Below are 12,913 nucleotides of genomic sequence, written 5' to 3' on the forward strand. Positions count from 1 at the left end.
GGTTTAAAAGCTTTCTTCTGGCATTGGATTACTCTTGTTCTGACACAGTTGTGATTTTTTTTTTCAGAGTTCAGCCATGTTAGTTTCTTGCTGTGCTCTTATTTAGTTGAAACTGTCATTATTCTTGATTATAGAACACAAGTGTCAGTGTATTAATAATTATTAACAGATGTCCCTAACCAATACCTGTAGGCTTCAGATCAGCCCAAGTTTCCCAGATTTTTGAGATATACAGTCTCCAGAATTGGAAATCTGGTATGCAATGGAATCAGTACCCTCAGAATAAGACACTCTATAACATTTATCCTTTTCCTCTTTCCCAAATCTGCACTGAAATTCAAGAGTTTTCTTTGTCTAACAGGACAAGCGCATGGAACTGAAAGCACATCAGAGAAAATGACCTCTGAGGCTTAAAACACCATCTTCCTATTTAGTAACCTAAATTTAGCTTCCTGAAATTTTCTTCTACAGCTCTCTAAACACTTGTAACAAATTCCTTTAAAGATACTGATTGATTTTTTAAAACTATATTCACACACAGAGGATTCTAAGAATGTTTGACAGAAAATTTCAACTGTATATTTTAATAGATGAAAAATACATGTCAGATTTTATTAATATTACATAAACTTTAAAAGGGCTTCATCATCCCATTAAAGCTTCTACTAGTAAACATTCATTATAAATCCCTTTGCTATCAAATATTCACAGGAATTTTCCTAAATAAATCACTAGCAAATACTGCAATATTAATATCTAAAAAAACCTCATAAACCACAAAGATCAAACTATCAACATAAAAACTTAACAGAAAAACATTCCATTTTCAGGCAGAGTGATTCTACTTGAAGACTGGTAAAATGATCCAGTAAATCATTTCAGATAAGGATGAAGCTGTTTGGGCCGAGCTTTTTTTGACAGCCCAATCCTGATGGGGCCCTTGCATGTTTTAAGAGGCTGTAGTCTTATAACTTCACGTGACAGAAAGTATCCTATATTTAAAATTAAAAAAAAAAAAGGAAAGAAAAAGTGAAAGTCAACCCAGAATTCCATACGATATACACCAGAATTACATACTGCCAAGATATATAAATTGGATGAGCATTAATTACAGCTTCTCGGTCCTTTTCTACATCCTATCGCATCTCCATTTAGTTCAGCTGCAGAGCGTTTAACATATTCTTTTTGGTTCAAATTTAAATGCTAACAGCTGGGTCACGTGTATATTCCTTCTAATTAGAAGGATCCTCAACCTAACATCATGTAATTTTCCTAACAGACTGGCGAAGTCACATAGTTTGATACAAATTATCATTCCATGGCAGAGGGGACATGCTGTGAGCAGTATGCTTTGATACTTACCGCTAGTCTGAGGGGTTTAGTTGTACAAATTCAAATTACAGAGTTGGGCATCACTGTACTGGTGTTAATAATCATGATGCCCTCTCCTGTGCCACTCATTTAACAGAAAGTAGGACGGAAGGATGTGGATTTTCTGTTCCATAGTCTATTAGGTCAGGTATACACCATGTAGTAATCTGAAGCATGATTCATTTATTCTTTAGAAGCTGTTCTGATTTGCAAAAATATAATATACTTACTGGGGAAGAATGGAAAACCACAACCTTGTAAACCAGAGATTAGGACAATGAGTTATACAGAAGAAATAATAATCACATAAGAAGTTATAAAATTTCTCAAGATCTTTTCCAGTTCTATTTTCCATTATTCTATAAAATGATGAACCACTGAGCAATTAGTTAGGATATCAAATAGTGAGCTCATCAGAGCCTTAGGCACTCAGCTGGCATCCTACTAAAGGGAGAAAAAAAGTACTCTTTGCCTTTTGCAAGAATTTTATATTACGGGATGAGAAAGAAAAAACAAAGCTCCATTCTTAAGTCAATGATGAGATAGTAATGCTGCTATGTCTTTTATAAGACTCATAAGAGTCAGTTGGAAGAGGAACTGCATGCACTAAAAGTCAGTCAAGTGTTTTGGGTTGATATGTAGCCAGTAAATCACGGTAGTTAGTCATGCTGAATTGTAAAACTGCTGAGGTATAAATCTCCTTGTCTCACCAAGGTATCTTCTTTCCAAAACAGTCACGGTTTCTGAGGCAACGGTCACTTCATGTGAGCAAACAGTGGGCTGTAAAACAAAGATCTCACTGATACCAGTAAGTGTAAAACTTGTACCTCCTAATCTTCTATGGGAGCAATATGCTGGATGAAGCCACAGAGTTTTGGCATTAACAGGCCTGGATTCCATAAAAGAAAAGGAGTGATCACATCCAAGATACACAACCAACCCAAATCATATAAGAGCACATGTGATGGCTCAGAATCCTACTGAAAAATAGAGGGAGACAGCAACGCATCAGCGAAACTTCTAACAGCATTAACTCCTAACAGTACAGGAAATATCGTATTCCCCTTGACAAAAACAGATATAGTTCTTGCTTCAGAATAATCTCTAAGGCAATGTTAAGTGTAAAGGGAAGAGAACAGTCTGTAAAATATAGATTACAGCACAGAAGCAATGTACCATCTCAAAGAAAGAAGATACTCAGCTGTTCCCTATTTGCTATCAACTGAGAATGATATATTGCAATTTTTCAACTTCTTCTACTGGAAGTATATTAGGTGCCCGTTGATTCTGACAAAGCTCTGGAAGTAAGGTATAGAATGACCTAGTAATCTGCCATTGCCCTAGAAACCTGCACGTTTTCTCAGCAATCGGGGGAAAAAAAAAGTCACTCATGGCAAAGGTTTCCTTCCAAATATTTCTAGAGAAACTCAGATAGGAACTTAAAAAAGACTGGGAAGCAATGTAAAGAGAATAGTGACTGCTAATGGCAATGGAGAAAATGTTTGGGGTTTTTTGCCCTGAGGCCTGTGGCCCAAAACAACAGGGAAAGAATAAAGGGAAGATGATGCAGGTTCAGTCATCTTCTGATCTTCTGCAGGAGCTGCACTGTTCCATCCGGTAAGCTTCAACGCTACCTGTACAAAACTTCCAAGAAGATGTTGATATCAACCATCTTGTGCTGTGATGCACAATACAGCATTCTGGAATTTGAATTTTCCCTAAGCTATAACAACACTTACTACAAACGTCAGAAACTAGAATCTACCTGCCACAAAAAAACCACCAAAAAATACAAACAAACAAACTTCCACTAAAATCAACACCTCATAGAGGTGTGATAAACAGTAAAAAAGTAGAGCAGTATATGCTGTAACATTTTTAATTTGGTATATGAAATATTACCAAATGATGACTTATCTCCAATAAAAAACAGGCAAAAAGAACACCAGAGTTCATCTGTAAATGTTCTAAATTGTCAGTCTCATTATTTCACAAAATGCCTGAATGAAGGAAATGACTTTCTGAATTCTGAGAACAGCAAAGAGTGAATCAATTTTAAGAAAGTGTAATGGTAAATAAAAGTGAAAATATCTGTACACGACTTGTCATAGTGAGACAGAAGTTATCTGTAGCCTTTTCCTTACTATGTTTTAGTATTTCATTTCAGAATAAATCAATAGTCTTGTTTTACCAAATGTTTCCAAGTGTTGCAAAAAATGCAAAAGCATGCTTTTTGAAATTTTAACAGATTGATTAGCAATATACTTCTGAATTTCCATCCATGTGTCCAAAACTGCAACTCTTCCAAGAAAAGTGTATCCAGGCATGTTCTCCTTGTAGTATATCTTGGCTATATCACAATGATCAGAGGCCAAAAATTGTTTATTCTAAATGGCTTTACAAGTAGCAAAAAGGAAATCCCACATTGTTAGACTTCTTTTCTCCTATCCAAAGAACAAAAAGACTCATTTGCAATACTTGCTCTGTGACCCAAGCCAAAGACAGGACAGCTTTCTAATAACCTACAATTAAACAAAATGTGATTGCAATAGAAAGCTGTAAAGGGAAGAAACAAGTATAAATGCTTGAGAAATAAGTTTATGAGCACTAGTATTTGTGATATAAATAACAGAATAATACTACTCTTACCTCCTTCTTTCTGTAAATTATAATTTTGTTCCTTAAGTGCGCAGGATAAAAAAGCAGGGTCCCATGTGTATGGCTTTTTATAAGCTGCATCAAAATAGCCTTAAAACAGAAGCATAAATACAGCATTTCAGATTTTAACTTATTTCTATAAACAACTAAGTTTGTTTCATCTAGTTATTCATTTGCAGTTCTTGTTGATGTCAGTAAAACATATATGTGCATGTTATGGGAAATATGAACAAAGATACAAAATCTCACTCTCAGAGGCTTGTCGAAAGCTATCTATACACTTCATGAAGTTCTGTTTTGCATAGATGCAATGATGCAGTCTTTAATCCTCTGGTGACATATAATTTTCTCCAATTGGATCTTCTTATTCCAGTCTTAGACAGAGAAGTTTTCACTTAGTGAGCAATTTATCCAGTATTTGTTCCGTTTTTCATTCTCTGGGGCAAGGCATTCAGGTGTAACTTACAGCACGTTAAACTGTTAAAGCTCTACTGAAAAGAATTCCCTCCGGGGCTTTCCTGTGACACTTTTCTAATTGCTCCACAAACACTAATTACCTTCACAAAACCCCTGTAATCTTCACTTTATAAATGTAGAGCCATGTCCCTGAGAGATTGATTTCAGATGCCAAATTTGAGATGGCTGCATTTTATTAGAGAATTTACCAAATATGACCAAAGCGTATCTCTTAGTGATTTTATTTGCAGTTGTGAGAAGTCATAACTTCTCCAAACTGAATTTCAGGTATAAAATCTGATAATCACGCTGTTTGAAAAGTGCCTGAATATTTTCCTAATCACATAGGAGCTATTTGTAAGAGAAGGGACAACATTCAACAGGTTTTCTTCTTGGTGCTCTTCCTTTAGTCATTAAATACTCATGATTCTGCAGCAAATGGGGCAGGAGTGTTAAGAGCGTACAACACGGATTTCCAATGTATTGTTTGAAGTGGGGATTCTGTTCCTTTAAGGAAAAATAAAATAAATTTTAAGAGGCAGCACATAAACTTTAATCAAACCCAACTATAGTGCTGCCTAAATTTTGTGAAGGCCTGGGCTGGAAGCCAGAACCATAAGTGAGGTACATATGCTCCCTTTTTGATTGATGGAAAAAGCTAGGTCATCCAAAACAGGACACAATACAAGCAATGAACTAGTCAAGAACAGCTTAGGGCAAGGCCATGACAGATTAGGTGTAGGATATGTTTAGAAACCTACCACTGCTTTCCAAGCTTAAGATCCTTAGTGCAGCAAACTTTCACCTATTTGGTATCTATGGCCCAGAATTCACTTCTGAGGACAGATAACTAGCACACACATTAGAGAAACAGACAAATATCACACATGACAAGTAGGGCATACCACTCATGAACATACTCATATGTGTCTTCATTAATCTATTATATGAACTTGTGTTAAACTATTTTCCTATTTTCCCAAACTAATGTTCTTTAAAAAGAAGATAGAAATAACCATGTCATGCAAAAACATGCAAATATTGCAAGACTGGCTGTTGTGTTCCCTTACAGGTATAAAAAAACCAGAAAGGTTTAACATGTGACTTTCGCCACTTATCACCTAACTCCAAAATAATTTTTTGTGACTATATGACTCCTCATTAATATGGCTGCTCAGAGAAAACAGACTTCTGAATATTATGCAAAATCCATTTTGAAAATATGAAGTTGATTGATTTTCATAACATTACAGAAGTTTTCAGTAGAAAACATCAGTTGTAAGGAAATAGTCATCTCCTTACTGAATATTGTAGCAAGTTTCAATTGAGCCTTTTCTCTCTGTAAATGTCCACCGGACTCTTTCAGGGATTTTAGGGTTTACTATGATGAAATTGAAGAAAAAAGAAATAATGTGTAATGGACTATGCATTAAGATAGATTTAAGCAAGCCTGAGACCGACTGACTGAATTCTGAGCTACAACTGCTAAGGCACAGTGTGCAGGTAGCAGAGCAGCGTAGGTTTTTGCATTTGGCCAAACAAAAGCAAGTACCTTTTGTCTGACAAACCTCGTACAGTTCAATGAAAACTCAGTTATTGTTATGGAATTATTTTAGTTGAGAAACACACCTTTAAAGCAAACCAAATCTTGCTTATTAACATAATAGCCAATAATTCCATGTGCTTACCTTCTGCAACAGGTGAATGATACAATTCTTCACCTGACAGTCTTGAAATACAATATTCCTCAGTTACTTTTTGGTCTTCATTTTCAATTGACAACTTTTCATTTAATGAACTTTCATTACTCTCAGTTATGTTTTGCCCTTCTATAGTTCCAGAGATTGGAGAAGAAATACATATTTGCTTCTGAGAAACACTTGTCACATTTTCATCTATCCCTTCAAAATTATTTAATTCACAATAATTATTATGTGAGTTTGTTTCCAAACTAGATAAATTGTTTTCATCTCCCTTGCTAATTTCATGAAACATATGTAGCTCTTCTAGCACTATATCAAATTTTCTCTTCAGTTCAAATTCATATGTGATTTTATTTTCTAAAGGTAAATACTTATCTTTTACATCTTGAAGACATCCATTGTCCAGTACAGATAAATGCATTTTTAATTCCTCTTCTGCAGCAATGAATGTTTTAGATTCATCTGCTGAATATGACATAATCAAGTCATTCATTACAGTCTCACATTGACTTTCATTAGTTACATGCATTTGTTCATCACTTATGTCTTCCCGTTGCTTTACATATTCAAGATGTTGTTTCAAAGTTGCTGGCTCTGAACTGACTGCCTCATTTGTCGCTGTGTGCCCTTGTAAAGAAAACTGTTCTGTTTCTTTAGCCTGTAATTGGAAGTATGTATCTGTTATGGTAGGACTTCCCGAGGGTGGATATTGTATAGTGGCATGAATGTTTTCATTTTGGTTTTGTTTGTCTGCGCTTGAGGAACTCCCACAGTGTCCATCTTCACTTACCTTTCTGTCTTTATTGACAAAAGAGCTGCTGTCTAATGGCAAAGTGACAGACTGATAAACATTTGAGGAACTAAGAAATGCATTTTCACAATTTGAATAAGTATTTTGGTCTTCCATTTTTTTATTTGCTAAACATGGGCTGTATGTGTCTATTTTTTTGCAATATTCAGGTTTGTTTGGTTGGTTATCTTGTAACAAGAGAGAATTACTTTTTTCCATAGTTGTTTCTGACTGATCAAGTAGAATTAAGATATCATTCAATTTAGTGGGCAAATTATGAATAACCTTTGAACTAGTGACTGCATTTTCTTCAGACAACGTTTTTTGGACAGAATTGTCTTGGTTTACAAATGGGATTTGGTCAAAATCTTCAGAATTAGTAGCAAGGGGAATTTTTTCATACGTGTCAAAAATAGAAAAAGATGTTTTAGAAAGAAAATTATGAACATTTATTTGCAACTCTTTTGACCTATCACATTCTTTTCTATCAGAGTTTATATAACCAGAAGTATCCAAATATTTTTTCATGGTGTAAGTGACCTCATTTGTGACTTCATTTGTAGACGTTATGTATTTTCTGCATCTGGTTGTTCCGTGTTTCTTATTTGCACATAAAACAAAAGGGAAATCTTTCAAGCTTTCTCCACGAAAAGAACTATTGAACATTTTATGGGGTTTCTTCTTCTCCTGGTTTACTGGAGTTACCGACATTTCCTGATTTATACATTTACTGTTTACCTTTTCACCTTTCAGTTGCGGATGGGCAGGAAAGTAACTCCAAAATCTATGATTTGCTCCTAACAGATACTCTGTTTTTTTGATATTGCAGCAATACATCTTGTTGAGTGAAGAATAATCAAAAGCTCCCTGCAGCAAGATTAGGCATTGAGCAACTAAAGTTTGTTTTTTCATACTGTTTTTGGGACTGACCGACCTCAAATAAGTGCCAAACACTTCACTCCCTTTGCATAAGAGGTGGTGCCTTCTGACATGCCTCCCCTTACATATTCTGCTTTTTTGGTTATGAAAGAGGGTTCCTCTGTTTAGGAAAGTGGACTCATCTTCACGTAAAGATCTAGAAAAACGTCTTCTCTGCCATTCGTTCTGTAATTCAAAACCAATGCTTCCCATAAATTTAGAACTTACGAACACCGGATAAGTTTCTTCTTTTTTACAAAATTCTGAGTTTTGCCTTGAGGTTCTGTCTGTGCATGAGTTTAACTGATCTTGCTTTCTGCTACACAAAGGGTGTTTCTCCACTTGCAGAGACTTTACTTCAGCCGGCAAAAAGGTATTTGTGCTACTGAAAAAGGAAGCAAGAATTGTCCTTTGTAGTTCCACCTTCAGATGCTTTAAAATAATAGCCACCAAACAAATGCTTTGTTTTGTACAACTATCGTTGTAGTTCCTATTTATATCGCTGTTTACTAACTCTTGAGCATCACACTGCTTGTTTAATGTCTCATGAAAATGAAGCCAATGTGTAACGCTGTCATCCTGACATGTGGGCACATCTTTACACAAAGATTCAGTCCATGTCCTGATTCTTCCAAACAATGTGCTTGGAAATGAAAACTTTAAGTTGAAAATTTCCTTTCCACTGAATATACTGATACTCACTTTCATATCTGGAAAACTCTGCACAATAATGTGAGGACAATTATTTTCAAATATAGTGGTTTTAGTTAAATATCTTTTGAAATCAAGTATTTCTTTTATACAGAGTTTTGATTCTGCTTCAAACAAACTAACATCACTGTTGGAATTATGCACACCACAGTGCATGTCTGATTTATTTTTCTCTAATGCTTTTGTTATTACTGGAAAACTTGTCTCTATATGAAATGTTCCCACATTCTCATTACTGCTCTTCCTCTCCATTCTCTTCAAGAGATCACTATAGCCAATACATTTGTCATTCTGAACATTTTTAGCACTAATGTAAATGTGAATCCTTGACTTCTGGTCATCATCACCATCTGGATTCTTCAGCATTTTATCTTTGAAATCACATTTAGAAAATATTTGGTTACACTCAATGTCAGTGCTGTTGCATCTGAAATAAGTTGCAGGTAGTTGTCTTCCTTCTGCCAAAGCTCTGTGGTCTTGCTTGCTAATTGATGGGTAACTTTTTTCTTTAAATTTAGAACCAACAGTCAAAGCTTTTACAATGCTTGTATCACTTTGCATTTTTTGTTTCTCCTTCTCAGCCATTTTTTGCACATCATGTATCTGTTTAGATTGCATTGAAGATCGTTGGCCTTTAACATTCTTCAAAACCACCTCTGTCAAGTTAGTTGGCGGCATTTTGCTATTTATTCCATTTGAAATGCTAGGAAACTGAAAATTAGGGATTTTCAGTGCTTGTATACTTCTAAAAGGTTTTAATGTTGGAATTATATATGATGTATTATTTTTTTCTTTGTCTCTTTCTGTGGTAGTTTCATTATCACTAGTGGAGTCTTTATCTTTTGTACTACATGACTTATTCAGAAAATGACTCTTCTCATGTTCTATGTGTGAAAACACAGAACTGGTACCACATAAAAATGGAATTTGCAAAAGCTGATATTGTTTCCACTTTTTATCAGAGGCAGACTTATGACTTAACAATTGCACCTGAAACAAGTCTCTGTTCAACGGTGTAACTGAAGAATTTTGTTCGAGTTCATTATCACCACTGCTTTTATTGTTTTGTTTTGTATTGCTGTTCTGCTGCACCTGAGGTGGATTTAGTACCTGTGGATTTTCACATGTGCTAGCAGCACTCCACACACTGGGCAACTCTGTTTCCAGAGGCTGCCCATGTACCTTCAATGAAATGTCATCTTCTATAGTACTTTGGTCCTCATTTTCAGGACTCCATTTCTTGGTGGACACTTTATTTTCTGATACTCGACATGGTAATCTTTCATTGCTACAAGTCTGAAAACAGAAAAACTCTCTCATACAAGTTTTTCTTGCTGTATCACAACTTTGCTTTTCTAATTCCCAGTTGTTTTGTCTTTCTGATGTTTGGTATCTGTTCACAGAGTGTATGCTTTGGTTTACATTTTGCTGCTCCTCTTTCTCTACACTTCTTTGATTGCTTTCTATTTTCATTCGCTTTGGATATAGGTAGAATTCAGTTTCAGCTGACAATGGAGATAAAAATCTTTCAGAACATGTACTTTTCATAGTCACAAATGTAAGTCCTATACTTGGTAAGACAGTCCTGAAAGTTAAAGAAATATTAAATATTAGGCATAAACAATTTTATAATGATTTCCAAAATGTACAGGACACAAAAGTGATCTACCTAGTGTGGGGAACGCAATCTGAGCAAAATGAAATTTTGTATTCTGATGGAGGGAATTTATTATACTTGTAACAGACTGGTTAACCAGCATCTCTGAACAAGCCAGTTACTGTGCAGAGTTGACTTCAGAGGGCCAACAGGAAAGCATTCAAAATGTTCATGAGGTATATAACTAACAGAATTAATTTCTTAACCAGGACTGCATGATTCAAGAATCAGGTAGCATTCCTAATTTGACAGGTTTACTTCTTCAATGGCACAGGGAAATCCATTTTGGAAAGGATCACTTCTGTGATTTTGGGATATACCTGCGAAAAGGACAGAATGAACCCTCAAGCTTGTAGCTTCTCCTCCCTCCACAAGGCTGCTGTCCCCCCTCCCTGACACTTCTCCCTTGCTAAAGGTGACAGGCTCCCTCTGCCCTGTCGCTGAGGTGGTTTCCCAATCTGGTAGACAGCCACCTTCCTCCCTCCTCTTCAAATCAAGTTTTACCGTGAGAGAAGCTGTCTCTCCCTCCTGGTCTGTATAACTCTTGTAAGCTTTTGGTTGGTTGGTTGGTTTGGGTTTTTTTAAGTGTTCTACAGTGATTTTTCTTCCACTCCTTGCAACAGGGTTGCTTCTCCCTCACAGCCCCCGTCCCACGCTGAGGTGCACCCCTCAGAGGCGTGCGGATCCCCCTCAGCCAACTTGCCCACACTTCGGAGGGGCTGCACCCTCCCGGGACTCTGACTGCCCAGCACTCCGGCTGCCCTATGAGCAACGGACACGGGTCCGCTTCAGCCGGAAACCTGGAGAAGCAGTATACTACCCTCGCAGTGACCCTGACGAGACCAACAGGCAGCAGCACCGCCGCCACTGCACCGCCGCCACTCGCCGACTCCGCCGCCACAGGCGTCCCAGGGCAAGAAGAGCCTCCGGCGGTGGGAAAAATCCCTCCGCTCCGCCCCGTCACCGCACCTCACTGCTAAAGTGTGGCGCCATATGCCGCTATGTCCCTCCGCCCGAAAGGAAAGAGGCCGGTGGTTTCGCCTCGCCCTTGGGCTCCCAACGCAAAAGATAATTGGGATTTGTGTGCCAAAGGCTGCAGGTTGAGGCGCATGGCTGCCTAAATACCGTAGTTGGAAAATCCTTTCTTTGGTGCCTAGGAAATGAAGATCACTGACTGGAGCCAAGCAATGTGCCGGCAATTGTTTCTACAAGCTGGATGTATTTTTCTAAATTGCTTAAATCTAAAAGCGTGACATCCTACATGTGCAAATACCCATGTCCGTGGCCCTTTTCCGCAATCCTTCTCTGTGTAACATGTAGCAGGGCAGACCTTGCTTCCCTTATCTTTTCTCCACAGTAGCAAGTGTTGATTCAGCCAAGGCCTTTATTCCAAAAATAACAAATATTCATACAGCTTTGCGCTTTTGAAATAGGTGTTTCCTCTTCAACCGCTTAAATTTCATTTCCAAAAGGTTATTTTTTAAAGTTTGCTCTGAACCAGTATGTTGCTTTAATACTGTTAAGGATGAGCAATAAAAATAGAAACATCCTTAGAGCTTGTTGCTGCAAATATTTTTTTTAAGGTTTATCATCCATACTACAGTGAAAAAATCCACTGAAGCCCCACAGATCCATTGTTCCTGGTAGTAAACATTACACAAAGGAATTTTATAGAGCTGAGCCTTAAAATAGCTTTCTCTTCAATATTTTTGCCTTTTTAAATAGCTCTGGCTAATAACTGCTAATACCTAAGAAATAATATTAATTTAATCAATCTTTTGTTAAAAAGATACAGTTCCTGTCTACTTTTAAGCAACAAATAGTCTGAATAAAATCATTAGATGACACTCACATTTCAAAAAACAATTAAAATACCATATGTAATGAAGATAATGGCATAAACAAGAAATGGGATTTTAAGGCATGTAAGAGAGCAGCAGATTCACCATGGCACTTATGTTTGTGGCTTTTCTGCATCAGAAAACCATCTAGAAACAATTCCTGAAAAACAAATTATTGTATTTTTCTGAAGTGGAAATGCTGTAGTGCTCACAACTGTTTCTAACATCTGAATAAAACATTCCCCCACTTGTCTGTCAGTGTGAAGTCCCTTACTATGCATGGTGGGCTGCAAATAAATAGGACTCGGTTTGAAATTACTCATGTCTTTGAACATGAAAACAATCAGAATTACATGGAAAATAAAGACAACTGCTTTTTCTTGCATCTACACAACTATAAATCAAGATTGTTTATTAAACCCCATGCAGTTGTTTCACATCTATGGCTTATTTTGTTGTATATAACTACCTAGCATAAGCTGACAGACTTCCACTGAAGCATATCCTGCATGCTCTGCACTTTTCAATTTGCAACTCATGAAAAAAATTTATTCATACTACTTGTTTGCTCACATACAAATTAAATACAGCATATTTTTACTAATGGAGTGGAAAAAAGACACAAATGCTTTCCTCACTACTCCAGTCAGTAATATTTTAATAGAATGTAAACACGACATTTTTATTGCAGAATTTTGATAATTTCAAGCTTTCACTTTCAATTGCTTGAATCTCTACCATACGTATCAGGTATATAACATATCATATCATATATATCATTGTATTGTATTGTATTGTATTGTATTGT

The 12,913-nt window shown here is 36.5% G+C and overlaps 1 protein-coding gene across 1 annotated transcript; it reads right to left on the minus strand.

Moving 5' to 3' along the window:
• Positions 1-873: 873 nt before the first annotated feature.
• Positions 874-9,285, minus strand: RAD51AP2 (RAD51 associated protein 2). The gene is made up of 3 exons (XM_010183049.1): positions 6,174-9,285; positions 4,021-4,119; positions 874-992 (listed from the first exon to the last, which is right to left on the minus strand). Exons 1-3 carry the CDS (start codon positions 9,283-9,285, stop codon positions 874-876), a joined length of 3,330 nt encoding a protein of 1,109 aa, XP_010181351.1.
• Positions 9,286-12,913: the final 3,628 nt, after the last annotated feature.

This window comes from Mesitornis unicolor, unplaced genomic scaffold (assembly GCF_000695765.1).
Source record: "Mesitornis unicolor isolate BGI_N332 unplaced genomic scaffold, ASM69576v1 scaffold46924, whole genome shotgun sequence".
NCBI classification, from domain to species: domain Eukaryota; kingdom Metazoa; phylum Chordata; class Aves; order Mesitornithiformes; family Mesitornithidae; genus Mesitornis; species Mesitornis unicolor.